Source organism: Typopeltis vanoorti, chromosome 10, assembly GCF_054136105.1.
Source record: "Typopeltis vanoorti isolate ZY-2024b chromosome 10, IOZ_Tvanoo_1.0, whole genome shotgun sequence".
In the NCBI taxonomy this organism is placed as follows: Eukaryota; Metazoa; Arthropoda; class Arachnida; order Uropygi; family Thelyphonidae; genus Typopeltis; species Typopeltis vanoorti.
The window spans coordinates 86,113,420-86,135,535 of record NC_143558.1 but is presented as its reverse complement, the minus strand read 5'-3'; the positions used below and the strand labels follow the sequence as shown (position 1 = coordinate 86,135,535).

General features: G+C 38.3%; 1 protein-coding gene across 1 annotated transcript in view; it reads left to right on the top strand.

Annotated features, from left to right (window-relative positions):
* LOC150102564 (uncharacterized) overlaps window positions 1-14,731 on the top strand; it is a 49,982-nt gene extending 35,251 nt beyond the window's left edge. Inside the window, exon 2 of the mRNA XM_090398706.1 lies at window positions 13,812-14,731. Coding sequence (XP_090254832.1) covers window positions 13,812-14,731 — 920 coding nt within the window. The remainder of the gene's footprint in view (window positions 1-13,811) is intronic.
* Window positions 14,732-22,116: the final 7,385 nt, after the last annotated feature.

Below are 22,116 nucleotides of genomic sequence, written 5' to 3'. Positions count from 1 at the left end.
TAATGGTGCGGAGTGCATTCAGCTGGTTTGGAATGGGACCACTGGTCGTTGTCTGTGGTTCCATGAAGGCAGCTCAGTACCTTGATATTCTGGATAATCAGGTACTGTCTACACTGCGGAGTTTTTATGGAACGGATCCGTGTTACTATCAAGACGACAATATCCCATGCAACAAAGCTGCAGTTGTTATGGAATGGTACGATTACCATGGCCTGCGCAGTCCTGACCTCAACCCCATTGAACACTTTTGGGACGAATTGGTGCGGCGATTGAGGTCCAGAGCAGCACGTCCTCGATCTGTCGCTGAACTCAGTGCTGCTTTGAAGGAGGAATGGAAACAAAGTCCACCTGATGTCTGCCACACATTGGTGGAATGTTTCCCTCAAATGGTGCAGGAGGTGAAAGCCAAAGGTGGACATACCCGATATTAGGGTTTGCCTGCTGCAATCAATTGTAAATTGCTAAAGTGTCCGGACGATTATTGATAGATAGTGTAGTTTGAAATTACTTACTGGTCTTCCATGGAAAGGCTAAGAGATGGAATGGACAGAGAAATACTTCTGATATATTTTGAAATGTGAAGATTTATCTCGAGAAGGATATGAATATTATAGAGCAGATGACAACATTAAGATAACGTACCCTACATAAAAGAGTTACAAATGAAATGATATTACATGGAGGATATTACGTAGCAGGTATATTGGATACAATTACCAGAATTCAAAAGCATTTCCCTACTTGCATTGCTCATTATTATATTTTTTTAATCAGTTTAATGAACTTTTGAACGAGCCTGAAAAATCATATCATTAACATAGCTCCGCTGGAAATTAATGTAATATAGTTTTCCCCATCCCACTGCCTGTTAGTTTTTTTTTAATCCCTTAGTTGGTGCCTGGAGGGGGGGGACTGCCTCTCCCTTAAACAGTATACTGGTTTTTAGGGCCCCTCGGCAGTGGGGCCATCTGTAGTTTCATACAGGTGAACATGTGGGTATACTTCTCCCATGGTGACCCAATCCATCTTGGGAGAATGTATACATATTTGTCTAGATGAATGCATGAAGGAGAAGGACGATCACAAACAACCATGCCCTAGGCCGGAGTCCAATCCGCACCCTCTTGGCTGGAAAGCGGATAAGTTATTAAAATTCCTATTGATTTTTGCACATATATGTTTTTAGCAACTTAAAGCATTTAAAATAGCAGATGAGGATCGGTTATTAAAGACACTACACTTCAAAAATAAATAAATAAACTCAAATATTTTTATGTAGTTAGTGTTCTTTTTTAAAGTAATTTATTTTGCCTTCAAAAGCCGTTCAATTCCAACTGCATCCTTTACGATGTTAAATAGCCTGTGCTATTTAATTAAGAAAAATAAAAGCGCAGGTACTCAGTTAGCTCTCGTATGATGTGAGAAGAGCTTCAATGGGGAAACATTTGTTCGTTGTTTCGAGGGAAATAAATTAGCATAATACATATGCTCAAAAATAGAGCCACGAACATCATCTCGGAAGAAAAAGATCTCTATGATGAACTTACTCAAATATCAGAGACATTAATAAATAATGGCTATCCAAGGAATCCGAAAAAAAAGAACATATAGGTGATGTTAATAAAAACAGAACAGACAATTCAGGTCTAGCCCATCATTTCGCGATTACAAACCACACCATTGAGAGGGATAGGAGCTCCATGCCTTATCTAGAAGAAGACTTCCGTTGTAGAAACTTCAAGGAAGCCGTAGCAGTCCTCTGTTCTGGGGAAAATCTTAACAGAAACCAGGGAATGATAATAGCTGGCATATGGAAAACCTTAATAAGATCGCTCAGTTTGCCAGAATTTCATTTCGCTCATAACTACAGAACGTGCTCACATAACAGTGACTAATACAACACGCTCCATGCGTGTAATGTTACGTGTCTGTTTAGATTTTTTAATATTTTTAATTTTATACGATAGTGTTACTCCATTTTCTCTGTACTAGCCACTTTTAATTTTCTCTTACCGTTATAAGCCCTGAAGAAGCCCAACATCTCCGTTGGCGAAACTTGTTGGCATACTTTACAAATCACTGATCATTACAAATCATATATTTCAGTTTAAATTATCTAATTGAGTCACCAAATATAGTTTAACAATGAACAATTCATGTTTATTAGACTGGTTGGTCTGGTCAACGTAGCAGCTCTCCAACCAACAGGCTGCTGGTTTAAATACCGCCGCGGTCACGGATGTTTTGTGATTGTCTTTAGAGAGGAGATGAACTTCATTGCCCGGTGTGGGCATCGATAGGCTTATTGGAGGCAGAGCAGAGTTCCGAAGTATATAAAAATTAAAATAAAAACCTTAGCCCACCTAGGGTACTAATGTATTATAGGTTTGCTACCTTTCACATAAGGAAATATATATACCCAATCCTTCTCATCCGTGCCTTAGGACGGGTTGAGTCCTCCCCCCCTTAATGAGGGGGACTTACGACGATTTAATGCAGCCGTCACTCCTCTGCTGCATCCCCTAAGGGCGATATTCAGGACTGTAATCTGTATGTGTTCGCTGGGCTGGTTTACCTTTTTTTAGAGTTTGCCTCAACATTCAGATGAGGATAGTACTAATTATTCTATTTTAATAGGATAAATTAAAAACAGAACAAATAAAATAATGTGAAGATACAGAAATAGAATATACAAAAGAAGCCGACATTGATACAGAAATTTCACCTCCTTATCTTTAAGGGAGAGAGGGATGATCAATATTACTTGCAAAGGTATCAAGCTCAGAAACATACAAGAATAAGCCAAAATACTATTAAGAATTTCTCTGCTGTATGGAAGGGAAATATGGACTATAAAAACTACTGACGAAAGAAGAGAAAGAAGAGAAATTAAATTCCTGCGCAGAACAGTATACTACGATCTTGAATAACAGCAACAAACCAAAAGCACAGGAATGCGTCAAAAACTTAAAATAGACCCAGTAATAGATAAAAGCTACAAATACAGAAAAAACTATGTATCGAACACATTGAAAGAATGGATGGCAACTTGGAATCCCCCCCCCTCCTTCTCCTCACAAAAAATACTCGAATACTATCCAACGGGAGCACGCAGGGGCAAGAACAGGAACAGATGGGATCACTGAAACAATCACTGACATGAAGCCCTTAGAAGGATGATGATGCTGTTTTAAATAAAGGTAACGTATATTTAGGCAGCTTTTACACTCTAACTGAACTAACTGAAATTTGTATTACTGTTCTTGCTCTCATTCAAGAATAACTATAAACACGTATTGCTGAGTGTGATATCCGTCTTCTCCATTCTTTTACAACTTTATAATAAGAAGCTGTGTACTAAAAGGTTTAATGTAATTTCTTCAAATTTTTCGAAATATGATAAAGTGGGCGAAATAAAAAAGCAGAAGGCAATATCTTTAATACAAATGAATTACAGATGCAAGTTTGTGGGGTATAAAACAAGAACTTCATTGTAAATTTCAAATAATTAACGAAGTGTTGATATAATTAAATCATGAAGCAAACCTATTAGTTCTCACTAGAACGCTCTTATAGGGAAGTCACTACCACTTGAAAAGCAGGACTTAATGCGTTAATTTAATGGAATTTACAGAAAAACAATATATTCATTCTGCGAATCGTGTGCCATAACTTTCGGGATGTAGTTTTAGTACAATTAAAATGCAAACATATTTATTAATTTTCACTTGCACACATAATCTTGGTTACCAATTGCATTCCGTAGTACGTTTTGTAATTGCTTAAAGTAATATTTGAGCTCTTGAATCAGTCCTATAACGGAAAAACAGTAGGAAATGTTTTTAAATATAACCGGAGTCCAAGATATAATCATGACATTCACAATTACGTGAGCAGTGCTTGCTGGAACATGAAACTCATTTAATCAAGAGTTTCGGTTGTAATATTAACTAACATCTTAATAAAGGACGCGATGTTCGTGACAGTTAGTAAATGACGCATTTGTATGCAGTGCTTTTTAATGTTCGTATCGCGTCAAGTGCAATGACGTACGCAAAGGATGCGATGCATAAATCATTATCATTTTCTGAGTGACTTGGGTTGCTTAGATGTATCACCGAGGCAACAAAGACCATAAATCGTCAGCGTATTATGCGTATGTTCTCAATCTGTCTGTTTTTTCGGGTTAAAGAAACGTACACCTCTATTGAAACCACGTCTTACTTAGAATTCTTAGAAAAATACTCAGAAGATAATTCTCCTCACAGGCAAGATGATTTAGGATCCGTTTTCTATATATACAGGGTGTTCGGGATAAATTTGACAGTTTCGTAAGGAAAAAGAAAATCTTCTTTGTATCTATTAAATTTAATGAATTGACAAAAAAACATTACAGGCAGAGTTAATTACAATACTATCAACAAGATTTACTCAAAATAACCACCATTAGCATCGATCACAGCTTCAATTCTGCTTCGGAACCTCGAACAAGCTGATGCTACAGTCTCCCTGGGAAGGGCCGCAAAAACTGTTTTAATTTTATCCATTAACTGGGCTTTTGTATTACTGGAAGTGCGATTGGTGTCTTTTTCAACTGCGCCCCATACAAAATAATTCATGGGGTTAAGGTCTGGGGAGTTTGGAGGCCAAACATTTGGACTGGTGAAGTCGTAGAAATTTTCAGACAACCATTTTTGACTTTTCCCAGAGGTGTGGCAAGGGGCCGAATCCTGCTGCCATACATACGGCCTACCATTGCCTACCCTTGTTATCCAGGGCTTGACTAAAGTTAGCAACTCCACGAACAAAGCCCGAATTCCAATGCCAGGATTCTTCAACACCTGTTCCTGCAGATTTGCGAGGAATTCTGCTGTACGAACGCAATCAGATCGTCTGCTAGGGATCTTTCTTCTTGCTACATCCTCGTAGTCACCATTGCAAGTCTCTAGTTCATGCCTGATTGTTTTTACTGTATTCAGGGAGCATTGGGCAGCAGTCGTAATATCCTTATTTTGATGGCGGGCACGAATCATCATGATACAAGTTATTCTCTTCCATGATTCAGGTGGGTTCCAGCTATCCATCCTTTCTGACATCTTGTATGTGAATCAAGAAGGGTCCAAACTTTTAAATGAAGAGAAGTGTGTGTTAATACATGTAACTTACGGAAAAATATAATTAATTATAAATATGTCAAATTTATCCCGAACACCCTGTATATATATATATATATATATATCCGAGTGACACTTGGTATTAAGTGTTATTGGCGTGCCATTTAAAGTTGTAAGACAGGTGACACGTAAAAAGAAAAAAAAAAACCTTTTCTCTATAAAAGCATTTGTGCATAAACAAAAGAAATCTCGAATTTCTTCACATTTGAATCCCTTCCCATTTAAAAATATAAAAATCGAAATATAATTTACTGAAAAATAAATACACAATCCATGTGGTTATTTCTCATAACGAAATTTTTTATATTTTATGAATTTTGATTAATTCGATGTACAAAACCGCACATCGTGGTTAATATCAATAAAATTCTATTTAGTCTGTTTGTTAAAAGAGTTATGCTGAAAAGTCGCAGGTTTTTCATCCCTCTCCTAGTGCCGTTCACCATTTGACTGACAACGGCAAGGATTGTCTATATGCTTTGCGGGATGAAAATCAAGTTTCCGGAGGGGGGGGGGGGAGAATACTCTGTCGCCTGTATATAAGGCCGAATGACTCGACTTCATTTGAAAAGCTCTCAGTTCATGACGAAATTCGACCACGTATATCTTCTAATCAAATAGTATCTGTTGCGTTGGTCTTCAGGCTGTAATACGAAACTTCTTACCTCGCTACTTTATACATTAAGAAAAAAAAAACGAATGTTCTACAGGATTACATCGACCAATAAAATTCTATTTAGAACCTTAGAAGTTTTATTTACCGGCGCCTTCTGATTTCGCCTTCTGATTTCACACTACCAATCGGCTTCTTGACGCAAAACCTTTTTTTATAACAAAAATCACAAATCCTTTGTCACCCTTTTTGTCACAAATAGCACCAGTAGATTCAATGGTACCAATATTGTCAACTCTGACAATCCTATGCTGCAAGTGCTTCCATTACTTCCATTACGACTCAAGTAACTTATATAATAGCAAACTGCGTTGTTTAGTTTATCGGGCATCAACCCAACTCTTAACACAAGCTATTCACAGTTTGAATCTACAGACAATGCAACGGTGATATATCTTGAATATTCATATGGACATACGAAAACTTATTATCTCTTAAGACAATGATTTAAAACAAAATATGGGTTTGATTCGAGCGTAAAAATTAAAAGTTTTTGGATAATTGAGGATATTCATTTGTAGTACCAGGGGTATTTCACAAAAAAAAAACAAAAAACAAAAAACATGGTTATTGAGATTTATTCTTAATATCAAGTCCATGCGAGGTTAGTTCATTATTACTCTGAAGTGTGTGCGATTTTTGACGGTTTGCTTGTTTTTCATAAGAACACACTGCAAGTAATAACAGAAAAAAATCCTTCTAGTTGTTTATTACTAACCGAGACTCTAAGTTCCAAAATTCGAAATAAGTTTTCGTACTTCACTGGGTTTGTTCATCCTCCGCTCATTTACTGTACGCGTCCCGACAAGTCTAGTTATTGCCGAGAAGACTAGCATGCTTTTCCTCGTCATTTGGAATATTTGTTTTCTCTCTAATAGGCTTTTTAACTGAAGGATGCTTTCTGATATTTCTGGAAGTGCCTTTGAACGACGATTTTATTTTATTGGGTACTCATTCCACGTGACCTGACATTGCAGCGACAATTCAGGTATGTGTGCATAAGAGTTATCTTGGTGAAGTTTTCAACTACTATCAGCGTACTAATAGAAAACCAGAACCTTCTTTCTTCTCATATTTTCTTAAATTAGCCACTTCACCTACCGATTTTTTATTTCTCTCAGTTGAAAGGGGTCCAGGATGCTGGTCACTCGCCAAGTTGTTCGCCTATCTTTAAAAGAAGATCGCAAGAAATCTTTTGTGCACTCACTATATCGTCATCACATTATAACCACATTAATTGAAGCGTTTCTATTGCCATTTAATTAGGTTTAACAAAAAAATAATAACACATACTTTTTTTTTATTGCCGGCATTACGGAATGAGATCCAAGGTAATAATAACTACCACTTAAACTTTGATATCATCCAGGTCTAGCTGCTCACTGATGAGACCTTAAAAAAGGTTGAAACCGGTCTGGGTAGTGACATCTCCTCATAATGTAAAGCCGTATTACATCTCCTAGGAGCTGTGTGTTTTTACATTATGAGATAAATATCAAGGATAGTGAGGGAGCTTGCTCCACCTTTGCTTCGAGTTGCCTTGGTGTGGTACTACTAGGTGGTCACTTACACTTGGATTCGCTGATAGTTCGTCGGCATGAAACTCTTAGATCGTAGTTTTCGATCTTAGAGTTTCGCATACTGGCTGTAAAATAATAAGGGAACTACCAGATATGTCACCTGCATATCATTTATCATGCTACAGAATCCAATCCTGTATCGAGAGCGTTGTGCCCAACAATTTACGTTATTTTCTGGCACGCTGGTTAATATTGTAGAGCAGGCTAGTCCTGAAGTAGTTCTCGAGTAGGTCCCTTCGCTAATCGATTACCTAGACACCTTCCTCTCTTTTTAGTTCTTAATACAAGTAGCCCATCATTCCTCCTTCCCAGATTAGAGGTTTCCAATATTCTGAAAGCTAATTCTTGTCTTATCTGATCAAGACACCAGCACTGATCTAGGTTCACTACCCCTTCAACTACTCGAAATTAAGACCCTGCATCCAGACCACTTAACAGGTCTATTATGCATCCCAATGATTTTGTATGGATTTATTGTACGTTCCCAGGAAGGTTTTGCTGTTTGTGGAAAGAAAACGCTCGACTTATACTGAAGGAAAACCTTGTCTCCATATGAGACCACCTTTCTCACTGTCAGCTGAAAAAAGCCTTTTTGTTTCCTCGAAATGTTCCTCACGTCAGTGACTAGAGCTGAACCCAAGTCTTTCCAACCAAAAGGTGCATGTCACGTGATCCATCCGACTGCACTATGAAAATGCTATTCTTTCAAGGCAATCAACTTATGTCACCACCCCGTACTGAAGGGAACGTTTTAGATCTCATCCTCTTCCCCTCAGCTTCTTTCACACCAGACAAAGAACGCCAGTATGCGATGTGGGGAGATATGATTGCAACCAAAAACGCGGGTTCTCATATTGACTATTCCAGAAGGGATGAATACGTCTCTCATCCGTTAACGAGATGGTTGGTCATCGATTTTCCGCTCTAATCGTACAAAAAATTGAACTCTGAAACTCTCAGAGGTCTCCACTGGGAGGGTGGACAAACTAGACTAACCTGCGTAGAGAAACAGGTGCTTTTCGCACTTTTAATGCGCTGCAGACATCTCGTTCTCTGTTACGTGCAGCGGTGCCTTCTTTCCCTGCTATGGCGCATCTTAGATTTCAGCAGCTGTTTAGTTGGTAGTTTTCCTCCAACACAAAGAATTTCGAACCGCATCTCCCGAAGAAAGGCATAATGAGAAGAACAGAGTGGCTAGACCCTTAGCAAATTCGAAGTAAGTGCCTTCTATAGCGTGACAACTTCGATAACAGGTGAAAGGTAAAATATCTTGCTACTGGTGCCCTTGGCAATTGTCTTTATATGTATATATACACACACACACATACACACGGGAATCTGGAAAGTTATATATATGTATATCAAATCCTGTATGTAGAATATATATATATATATATATATATATATATATATATATATATATATATTCATTCTACAAATCAAACAGGAAACTGCAAGCCATTTCAGGCCTTCAGCAAGCGGAGTGGTTGTCTCATACAAGGCGATGAGATTCATTCCATCTAAAGGAAATCACAAAACTCTATGCCCGTGGCAGAATTCGAACCTGCAGTTGGTTGGAGAATGCTGGGTTAGCCATTTGTCCCATCAAGCCATCAATTAAATTTAAAATCAATTATTTACGTACAAGTGGTTACTTTAATACAGAAAGAAAATCTGGGGAAAAAGTACAGAAGGTGATATTAGCACCCTTCAAAAATACTCGCCTGAAAGTTATGAAATATGACCCATTATTTCCTCGTTTTCGAGAAAGTAAGTGCATATCTTAAAAAGTAATGGACCATTAACTTGTCACCTCTTCCCTTCGCTATAAAAAGCCCATATACGTTAGGAACATAGTATAAGTGAATATCTGTTGAATTGTCCGGTATACAAATTTGCAGAGTTGACTTATCATTATTAAATTTTGGGCACTTCTCCATTTGACACTTCTCTTAATAGGCCAAGCTGAAAAAATATATTACTGTACAAAAGTATTTTAAAAGAATATGAATATATTCACAATGCATTTCCATCGGATTTCGCTTAAACATTTACTTCCAGATGGACTCATTACTAGTAACTGATTACCGATTAATTTAATCCCAGGAAGATCCGACATCTTCATACTACATTACATCGTCACACAGTATTAGAAAGCTTCTAACATAAACAGTATATTTTTACTAAAATAATTTATGAATAATTATTGGATAAAGTTCTCACTGGATGCTGAAAAGTAATTACAAACTAGTCTCATTTGAGATTTTCATTAATTGTAAATATTTACACTATCTGATCTCTCTCTCTCTCTAATTTTTCTCATATTAGCGAAGCATGCGGGAATGGAGGAGACGATTTTTTGGCCTTTTTTTTTTTTTGCTATATTAAAGATACTCAGCTTTGCTATTAACTAGGTTCAGTATTTCGAATCTAGCTGGCTGTTTTCTGTTGAACAAAAATGGCGGACCGATAACATAATATTTAACTCAGTACCGAAGTTATAGCAAGTCGAATTTTGGGAGTGATGATTCTTGTGACGGGTAACCGGTGAGTCTCGCTACGATGCTTAGTTTGGATGCAAGACCATGAATTAGATTAGTGACAAAGCATCAGCTACTGTTTCAATGACTTAATTTCCTCGTACTTGTTTCGCCATTACTGACATAGACTTTCTCGACTTATTCCACTTTAACATACTGAGGCAAAATGGCCTCTCATGGCCACACATTTTGCTTTCATAAAGCTAATGTTTACTGCAGTAGTACATTAATCTTATCTTAAATAATTTACAGTGTGTGTGTGCGCGCACTGGGTGTTATAATGCATCTGCGTGTTTTGCAGAGAAGAACATGGGTTTCCAGGAGGAAAGCCTTGCCACTTATGGTCGACACTGCACACTCTCCTTTAATTGACTGAAAAATACATATAGATGCAGTGGCGTAGCTAGAGCTTTTGCCGTCCGGATTGCTCCCTGAGTTTGCCGCCCCTCTCAACACCAAAAATACCACAAAAAGTCAAAACGACGTATAGGGAAATAAATTAAAACACTATGTTTATTTTTGAAGTAAAACTTTAATTCCAACATTCTAAAATGTTATTTTTCTTGCTTTTCTGTTAGCAAAATCGTCGCTGACATTGGCGAAGTATATTTCATAGTAACGTAGGTAATTCTTAATCAATTTTATTTAGAAAACCTCCTCTCACATCTAGCAACATTTACAGCAATTATGAGGAAAATTCGCAGTAGTATTACAATATTTGGAAATATTCTCGACTGAATTAACTGCAAAAGTTCAAACAAAGGTTCAAAGCGCCCCCTACACCCCCCCCCCCCCAGCTACGCCACTGTATAGATGATTCAACATGATTTGAACCCGGACATTTCCTGCCTAAGGCATTTTTCATCGACTATGCTAAGACGGTTGTCAAAGACTTAATGGACTCTCTCTCTCTCTCTCTCTCTCTTTATCTGTTTGTTGATCTGTCTCTCTTTCTCTTTCACCGTCTTCCTCTCTGTCTGTCTGTCCGTATCTCTCTCTCTCTCTCTCTCTCTCTCTCAGTGTGTGTTCTCCTCCCTCTCTCTTTCTCTCGGCGTCCCTCTTGGTCTCTCTCTCTCTCTCTCTGTGTGTCTGTTTGTTGGTATGTCTCTCTTTCTCTCTGACAATCTTCCTCCAGTGTGTGTGTGTGTGTTCCACCCTCTCTTTCTCTGGATCTGTCTGTCTTACTTTTTCTGTGTCTCTGTCTCTTTTTTCCTCTCTCTCTCTCTCTCTCTCTTTTCTCTCTTTTTCTGAGTTAGCTGATCTCATACGGAAGAGGTAAAGTTTTTCCCTCCAGTGACCTTACATCCAACTAAAGAGACAAATGACCAGAATACAAAAATTAAGAAAATAATGCGCCGGCTTTAATCCGTAGTTACTTCGGCAGTAATTCCAAAACAAAAGCATCTTTACAGGCATAAGACCTAAGTCAGAAAGCATTCGGCGAAAGATTTTTTTTATTCCATCTGCTGCCAATGTGCAACATAAAAGCACATTGTTGGAATAAACTAAATTAAAATATTACTTTATAAAAAATAAGTAATAGATAGACGCATATTAGACAAACTTTTTTTCTATCTAATTGTGGTTCTGCAGGTTTTAGGTTTTAATATTTGACTAAAGTAAGTTTTTGGTGAATAATGCTTAAGTTATATTTTCAAGGCAACTCAAGAACACTACTCAAGATATTCTCAAGAATAGTAAAATGTGTATTTTTTAATCATCCATTTTTTTCATCGCCATGTATTCCCAATATTAGACCCGGTGACCCATTACACGGTTTTATTTGGCCTTCGAAATCTTTCTAAAGATATGCTTAGACCTACGCCCATAGTCTGTTGGATGCGCAACTTTATGGACTTGCAGAAGGAAAGTCCATAAACTTTTTCTGAGGCCTTTTCAAGGTTTCGCTACTTTGATGCTGGTAGGCGGAATTCTCCGTCTCTATAAAACTCCTGTTCCTCTCCCCCACGCACAGAACAGACAAAGGGGAATGAACAGAAACATTCCACTGATGCAAAATACAGATATAATTTTGCGGGATGTCAAGACCCTGCAAAACTGCCTGCAAAATGACGCCAATGGAGCGATAAAACTCATACGTATGCGACATATATAACCCAGGTTACGATAAATGAGATGGTTCAGAAAATACTCTTTTAAATCTTTGTCTTATTTTAGATTTCCAACTTTCAAATTACTTTGATTTTAATATGAATTAGGTAATAAACTGATTAAATCATTTTACAATCTTTCAAAGTTGAAAGCGGTTGTATTTGCAGCCGATTAGATTACTGACAAAGAAACTAAGGAGAGGAGGAGGCTTGTTTTATATCTAGTGTGGTTCTTACATGCTGTCAGGCTAATCTGCCTGTTTTTTGAAGCTTTGTTGGAGGGAAACTGTTAGTTCCATTGGAAGAAGCAGAGAACTTTACCTCGGTTAAAAAAATTGTTTAAAAAGGTATTTGTGCCTCCTTGACGGGTTATGAACTAAAGTCATTCAAGAGGCGGTTGATACAGATGTTAAACAATGACAGACCAAAGCTTCAGTTTTCTTCTTGAAGGCTGCCGACTTGCAAGCTGCCACTGGCTGCAGCACTCTCGTCACTTTATGTATATGAAGAAAAAAAACAGCATTTCACATTTACTCAAAAGTGCATTATCTCAATATTATTAACGTTACTACATTTCGCTGATGGTTGCCAAACTGGAGATGGGTATATTTTCTAGCGAGTACGTCCTTTGGTATGTACCGTTGATATTTTTTATGCCGTTGATCAGTTAGTGATCAATGGTGAACCAACAGCAAGAGAAATGAGAAGTGAAGATACTGAATTATATTAAAAACTCAGCTATATCTCTTTAAAAAAAGACTGTTCATATATATTATCATAGATAAACGTAATTTGCTCTTTTTGGTTTAGATGAAAGTAAATTATGAAGTCCAACCACGGCTGGAAAACATTCAAGTCTGAGTTTGTGTTTCTACCATCCATGAAATCTGTAGAACATAATCATAGGTGGACTAATGGTTAGATAATTAGGACGCTCTTTGCTAGGGACCAAACAAACAAACATTTTCAAGCCTCCAATAAGGATGGTGGCAGTCTCACAGCGGGCGATAAAATTCTTTCCACCTTCACAAACATCCATGTCCGCTGCTGGATTCGTCCTAACCACCTGTTTGTAGGAGAGCAGAAACGACATCTCTTCGGACAACCAGGCCGGCAATTTAGTTTTTGTCCGTGTAACAGAATTTGTTTTTCATTTTACAATATATCACAAAATGATAAAATAATTAAACATTTTCAACCGATCATTGTTTTTTTTAACTTTTTTTTTAAATGGGTCATCTTTAGGAGGGTCATATATGAAGTATCTGCTGAACGAATTCCACAAGATTAGCAGCGCTCAGAAGAGCTCGTTTAGAAGATGCCCAAATGTATAATGAAAGCATAAATAGCAGAGAATAGAATGAAAGCATAAATAGCATAAATAGACGCTATAATTGTTAAATTTCTGCTTTTTGCATTTGTTAATTTATCAAAAATATTTTCTTTTAGTGGCCTAAATTAACTATACGACAAGAATTTTAAACTGATAAAATCGGCAAAGACAAGAGGGAGCCTGAGTTTTTGATTTTATTTCACGGTAGTCAAAACTACTCGGTTTTATGTCATGCATGAAAAAAGAGGATGTGAATAGCTTGATAACTGAAAACTTTCAAATATACAAAGCTACAAGTATGGCGTGAAACAGTGTTACTTGTGTCAATTATAATTATTGTTAAATGACAGTGCTAGAAACGAATGTTGTGATAACTAATTCGTTGTTTGTTTTCCTTTAGCTTTCAGTCAAGTGGCCTTGGATAGTCATGAAGGTATCGTGCTTCCCACCGACTTTTCCACTCTCCTTGCTCTTCCCTCCAGCACCGACGACATCACTGAACCTCCAACGGCAGTCACTGCCTCTCCAGAAAGAAACTCACCGGCTCTTCCCACCGATACCGCTGCTCTGGCGCTGTTCTACGATGCTCGCGGCCACTTATCTGATGTAGCAAGTAGCGGCAACGCATCTGAAGATGTTTTGCGCGGAAAACAGAATGCGGTTTCTTTCGTTAAATCTAGAAATCAAACAGGCGAGGGCATCGAGGTCTCGGGACCGATTCAAATCGCAAGCGGAGGAGGAGGAAACGGCGGCTTCAAAACAGAAGAGGAAGAAAAAGAGGGCGACAGCGAGACGAGCAGCGGTCGCGACAACGGACAGAGTATGGAGCAGCCGATGAAGAAGAGAAAGAGGCGGGTCCTGTTTTCCAAGGCTCAAACATACGAGCTAGAGCGGCGGTTTCGTCAACAGCGATATCTGTCAGCTCCGGAACGAGAACACTTAGCGAGTATTATTCGACTGACTCCCACTCAGGTAAAGATTTGGTTTCAGAATCACCGTTACAAAACTAAAAGGGCACGTCAGGAAAAGGGATTGGACGTAAATCCCTTGCCTTCCCCAAGAAGAGTGGCAGTACCGGTATTAGTGAGAGATGGAAAGCCATGCCAGCCTTCTCTTAACGGAGGAGTTGTCAAACCTCAAGAAGAAGCCTCGGAGCAGGGAAACGTGAGGGTGAACATGGCTAATGACTTGTCTACTATGGTGTCCATATCAGCTGTTACAAAAGTCGCCACGGGAATGAGTTCATGCATGAGCAGCATGAATTCGATTATTATGCCAACATACAGTCATCCTCTAATCCATCAACATCCCTGGTGGTGACCCCCGGGACTGTATTACTACCAGTGAGGGTGATTTAACCGCCTACCAGTGGTGACTTTCTCATTTAACTTACTCGGTATCCCTAGTGAGGATCTGTTACCTGCCGACCCACCCACTAGCAAGTCTGGTGGAGATCCCTACCTCCTCCTACTGCGCGATACTGCATAAATATCCCACGTCAGTGCCTTAGAGTTACAACCTAGATTTTCTTCAATGTGTCCCAGTGCCAAACTGCACACAGCGCCACCTGGACTTAACTGGAGTCGACATAAATGCTATTAAATATGTACCGATACTGGAATGGCTGAGGGCAATGTTTAAGTGAGATAGCTGCATTCGTTACAGGTAAGATAGCACGGTTTGTCTGAATGCAGACTTGGAAATCGTCAGCCCAAATGAACAATGAAGCCATTGTTGGAAAGAGGGGGGAGAAATATGTTCCCCTTCCACCGTCAGGTACAATCCTAAAGAAAACGACAGCAGTTGAATGAGCCAGTAGCTAATGATAGTGTCGCCTCCGGTGATAAAGAACTGTTTATTATAACTGTGGCGACTTCCTCCACCGTGAGGGCGGTTAACGACTTCTGATGATCGACGACATCCCACCTATCGTGGCGAGATTCATCAATCATCGGAGTGGGTGGCGAGGGGATAAGTGCTGAGATCTCCCCGGAAGCAGTACCAGGGCTACTTTTGTCGTTATATTCCGATGTCGAAGCTTGTATTGATTTAAGCGTGAGCAGCAACCCTGTTGTACTATGTTAACCCCCCACCACCACTACCACGTGCGTACAAGACTACTGACGAGACGGGTTGCTTTAGTTCGCAGCTTGGACTTGGGAAGAACGTTGAAGTAATAAACGGACGGAGACGTTCCGTATTCCAACGTATTCTATTCCACTAATTGTGTGTGTGTGTGTGTGTGTGTGTGTGTGTGTGTGTGTGTGTGTGTGTGTGTGTGTGTGTGTGTGTGTGTGTGTGTGTGTGTGTGTGTGTGTGTGTGTGTGTGTGTGTGTGTGTGCCGGGACAATAAGATTAGCAGCGCGCAAACACGTGTAAGATTAGTATGTATAGAATGATCGTTTCTTGTGTTATGTCAGAAAGAAATCAGTAGAAGTAAACGATAATTAGAAAAGTTGTTTAGATTTGTCTTATTTTATTTTCTTGCCCACTGCGCCACATGCATAAGCAATGCAACCTTTTAATGAGGGAATTTTCACACCTATTAATTCGTCAAACAACTTTTTTTTTACAAAAATAACTTCACTGTTATAATATGCGCAAGACTCAAGTATAAACTATTAGTGAATAAATCGAGCTCATATCTCGAAACATAATTTACCAAGAAAGGTGAAAGGGCTTAAATAGAATAGCATGTTATTTAGCTCTTTTCTGTCCTTCATTTCTACGACTATTAGTCAAAGTCAGATACCTACAGAAGTCGCATTGAGTTATCTTACCCACGTTTATTGGCTTCAGAGTGCAAACAGAGCCGTGAAAAGCAAACCGAGGTTGATGGTCTCATACAACCATTAATAATAAAAGCGTTGGAGCTACGTTTAAAAATGTTTTTTACACACAGAAGTATAATCGTCTGATTCGCATGCTGAACAAGCGAATCGACTGAAAACTCAATGAGGAGAAGGGCTTATTATTATTATTATGTGCCACCTGTATGGAGTCCCAGAACTAACTCCAAACAGCAACCTACTTAGCAGCTCGAAAATACGTCTTTTTTGTTACCAAAATGTGTTTTTTTGACAGATCTGGCTGTTTTACGGTGGGGACGGGGGTAAAACCTGCGACACCGATATCACACCTACCAACTCATCTTCAATCGAAAACTTTCTTAATCCATTTATAAAATTTATTACGAAATTATAAAAATTGAAGATAATGATAAGATTCTAATGACTATTAAACAACTTTTGAAGGCATTCAGCGTACCTTCCTTAATAGTGAAAAAATTAGTGTAACAATATCAATCGAATCTAATCATTTTCGATATTTTAATCATAAGCAAATATGAAAAGAAATTAATACTATTAATTCAAATTTCTTCATTTAAATAAATAAAAGAACAAAGGACAGAAAAGAGTCTCCATAGCTCAGTCAGTATAGACGAAGTCCTTTTGTCGGAAAGACCTGGGTTCGAATCCCTACGTGAAGAGCCTTTATCTGGTCTCTAAAGGTGAGTTAGCCAGTCTTATAAGGTGGTAGGGATTTTTTCACCCAGAAACTTGGCTTTTTCGTCCCCCGGAACAGGCAAACTGGTCCTTCGAACACACGCTGCTACAGTCAAAAATACATCCGCCTCCCGCCAGTGGCAGGCCCAGCGACAGGCTGGTTGAAGGGTTGTACTAAGAAAAGTCGCATCAAAATGTAAAACCGGACCCTGCTGCATTGGAAGCGGAATAAACGCGCAGAGGAAGAAGAATGAAGGACAGAAGGAAAGAATGTAAGATACCGATTTACAAAAAACTTCGAACCTGTTAAGTGAAGAACTGGCGAAAAATGGTTAGCTAGCCCTACATTAAACGCAAGCATGATGCCATTACGTCATCAGCATTTTTATCAATCTGGCTGACACAGTGGATAGCATATTCACTTCGCAAGTGGTTGTGGGTAGAGTCCCACTGCGCATGTCTAGTAAGAGACTACCGCCAACTTATTGGAGATCTTAGAGGCCTGAAGTGACCGGAAAAGTTATCCTGTTTGGCCTTGAGATTACCAGATTATTTAACCACAGTACTAATATATCGTCGTAGGTTTACAACCATTCGGGATAGAATTCACATGATTTTTTTTTTTTAAACAGGTGAAGCTGACAGTAGCGAGGTCATACTGTGTTGCCTATTCGTATGAAGCTAATTATCGTTTAAAATCTTAATGGAGCTCACAAAACATAGCAAAATTCCTTGACTAAAATATACCTCCAAATATATATCCCTATATGTTATACATAATCTCGTACATATCCTTCATTGCATCAGTCAGTCCCAGGTGTTAGCGAACAAAATGCTTCACTCGTAGTTCTTGAAACATTTAATGAGATCACTGATTAGCATAATGAACAATTACTTACTCCACAATATATTTTTTATAAATACTGAGTGACTTACAATATTTTGTATATATATTTTATATATTTTGATTTTAAATTTAAAATTTTTTTTTTTTTTTAAATGGTATGTATTCTCGGTTTTTCTGTTTCGGAGGGAGAGTGGAGCAAAAACACATTTCGAAATACAAAAGCCCTGCCGCCTCAGTGTGGCTAACCAACTGCATTTGAAATGCCCTTATAATTATTCCGCGAGTTCTAGACGACATTCGACCCCAGAACTTTACCTTTTGGTTAGAGTGCACTTTCAGAAGTTTCATACTCATTTCAGCATTTAATTTTGATATTATAGGATACATGTTTTTCTTTCTTTCTTTCTTTCTTTTTTTTTTTTAAATATTAATCCCTCACATTATTGGTTCAGAACCTACAAATGTTACTACACTATGAGGGAATAGGGAGTTCAGAGAAAAGGAACATGTTAATGTTCTTTTTCCACCTGGAGGTTACAGTCCTTATAGCACTCTTCGTAAGGAATGCGGCTCTACAGTGATAGATGGAATGAAAGAGGATGAAAAGCAGGATGGTAGATTTTCAATTAGACTGAAAACGGATGTTGAGCAGATATTGCTAGTGCTACTGTAGATTTAGCAGAAAGTGGATGAATGATAGATGCCAGATCAATGAAATCTTATCAATGGAAGTTGCAAAAGACAAAACGAAGCAAAAACAGACCGTCTGTCAGACAGCAGTTGGAATGAGTCAGAGTGAGAGAGAGAGAGAGAGAGAGATCTCATCACTTGAAGCAAATGCCCTTCTGTAAACCACTAATAATTGTTTGGAAAGTTTTTGGAGCACTGCTCCAAATGTGAAAAGAGTATTCTAAGATTTGGCACATTTATGATATGTATAGATATCTGTAAATGAATGCGTGCAAAATAGCGTTTAGAACGGAAAAGGACATCACGTTTTAGAGGTTGTGGAGGCTACAGAAGCGATGCGTTTTTCCAGGAAGCTAGAAGAAAATGTCAGTACAACGAGACATCTGATCTTGTCTGGTGCTTTGTGCATTATCAAATGTAAGGGATAAGGCGAAATGAAAATTCTGTTTTGTTAGGAAGAGAGTAGGACTATTTTTGTTGAAAAGGCTGTTCTCATTCGAAAGGAGAAGGACAAAATCAAAGTTTAAGGCAGTGATTTTAGAATACCTTGAAGAGAGCAATGTTTTGAGCGCTGCAAGTTGTGTCAAGTGGGCTATCTTATTGTCAAAATTTCGAATAGGATTACTGGTCAGTAAGAGAAGGTAATTTATGTACAGGAGAAATATGGGAATATGAACATCTCAAATTCATATCCAATATAAATGAAAGTTATTTGAAGTATTAATACGTCAAACTTTTGATATACGTTTCTGAGCGTATGAAATGTTACACAACATTTGTAACTGATCTGTTTCATTGAAATGTATGTGGAATGCTCATTATGATGTAATTGTTCATGTTTTATGGAAAGCTCTATCAAGAGACATTTTAGCCAATATTTATACAAAAGTAATTAGCGCCTCAGGGAAACTACTTACTTCACTTTTCTTCCCCTAGTATATCGCTTGAAAAAATCTTGAATAAGGGGTCTTATATTTAGTTACTTTGGTATAGATTTCCCAGAAGTCAATAGTTGAGTTCTTGTTTACCAACCTATACCTGAAGATGGCGCTGCGCGACACATACTTCTTTGACTTTTATCTTTACGATCAGAAAGAAATATTTTCTATGGAAGAGCACCAAGGCAATCTACGGTGCGAATAACAAATCCCCCCCCCGCCCTAAAAAAATGAACTTCCGAAATCAGTCACTGTCCAATTTGGGTATGGACTCAACATAAAAAAAGTAGACCATCCCCCCCCCCCCCCCCACACACACGCACACATTTTATCCGTTTCATAGCAATCTTATAATATAAAGTCTGGATTCTTAATTGATAAAATTACTCAAATTTACCGCCTTGGTCACTTGATGATTTTGCACATCATAAGGAAACCTAAATCTAGAGACCGAAGCGTATTTATCCTGATTTCTACACTTATATGTATATTTTGCTTTCATTTAAGATAGAAAATACAGTGAAGATATAGGGATAACTTTGTCTTGGGAATAAGCAAAAGCAAAAAAGTATTTTCGCGCATTTTGTTTACATGGAAAAGTCTTAGAATCGCAAATTCCATGAACTTGCATGATTACTTGAATATGTCGTAAAATTCTCAAAATAAATAGCAATCATAAAAAAATACAGATAACAACTAAAAAGAATTTTTAGTCACAATGAAAAAAAATTAAAGCGTAAAATATATTCGAAAACACGGAATACTGTAATATAAAATGAATACCACATAACGACACCAAAGAAAATAAAACGGAGACTTGGAGATGGAATGTCCAACAATATTCTGAAAAGAAGCGCGCCAACAATGAAATACCGCGCGACTTCGAACTTCCTAAAAAAACTCTGGTATTCCGACCATTTTAACACTTCACAGCAGATGAGCTCGCATCTCCTTAAATGCAACATAGATGAGATTCCTTCCGCCTATGTGGAGTATAGCAGATAACTTATGTTCTAAATGAACTGTTCATTTAGTTCATTTATGGTCCCCAAGTAGATTAGCAACGCTACTCGAACTGGCTAGCGAGATGCAGTAGGAATGAGACCCTGCCCCCGAATAATCTGTATGTATACCTAATGTACGTTAACTTTTACTGATTTTAATAATTCCATTTGGTAATGCGCTTCAGTATGAAATAAATTCGGCATCTTGGTGTGCTGTCTCTTCTGAAAATGAGAGGGAAACCTAATAGCAAGGATAAAGGTGAAAAAAGGCACAAATTAATAACAGGAGTCGTCGACTTCTTACGTGAGTATGACTCTTCAAATAGACGAGTAGGGATTATCTCTACTCAGCTCAGAGATATCCTATTCAGTACCGTAGAGATTATCTCTCTACTGTAGCTCTACTAAGAATGATTTTAAAGATTCCGAAATTTTAATTTCAATGGGAACAGCGCGTCGAAGACTGGAAAAATAGGATATTCGCAACTGTGTGTTTGTTAAGATGACGTTGAGCATTCTGTTACAAAGGATGCTCAGAGTAGCATCTCTTAATACAGTGATGCTGATAGCAATAACATACTACTATCCGATGGAAGATTGCTGATCTGTCGGGTGAATCAAATTTATACCTATCCAGTCGTAGGATTAGTTTGAAGATGATCATAACAATAGCCCTAGTACAGGATCCGTCATGGTGTGGCGAGTCAGAGGATATGTGCTTGAATAAATACACGATCATCAATGAAGCATACCTACGACTCTTATTTGACATTCCTACTTTCGCTATACCCACAGATAGAAAGCCTTCCAGGATGATAACAACACTGCCTATCTAGCAAACAGGATCAGGTACAGTCGATGAGTACGACAGAATATGACGTGAAATGTTCTGTTCGAGAGAAAAGAATAATACAGCCGATATACAGCCACTTGCCAGATATATTACTCGGTAAGTGATTAAAAATCTGGATGATCGCCGATCACATCCACACTGTGCACCACGCTCTGAAGAAGCGACTATGAAGGCTAGATTTAATGCAACTCACTAGTGGCTATCTTTCTCCAAATTTTCACCTGAATCTAAACATTTTATGATCTGTATTCAAATCTAACCTGAAAATTGCAACCGATCCCGTGATCCTAGCTAAATCATTTTAAACGAGAACGTTAATTCACATGAAAATATTTTCTGGGAAATACTGTAAAATATTTCTGGAAACGAATTTTTAATTATTTTTATAATAACGATATTTAGCTTCTTAAAGGGGATGCTTAAGGGTCAAAAGCTGTATAACTGAGAGGAGACCTCCACATAGCCTTCAAAGGAATGCAGAGAACCGACCAGGGCTTCTAACCAAATGTCCAATCCTCACCTTCTCGTGGTGCATCCTGTTAGGTATCTACCTGGATACTGAACGAACAAGGATGAGCTGGCAATTTGGGATTTAGCCGACCAAATTGTATTCTTATGGCCTTAAACCAAAATTTCAAATGATGGTACAACATGACAGAATTTCATGCCGGCTCGGGCGTCGCCCGGTTAAACAAGGCCCCGTTGTTTTCGCCAGGGAACCAGGGAAAACAGCGAAAAGTCAGCTACTGGAACAAATCCTAAAACTTACCCCAACTCAACATCACCAGAGTTCAAGATTGGTACTATCAACATAAGAAGCCTGAATGGCAAAGAAATGAAGCCTGGCTGAAGAATTAGATAAGTACC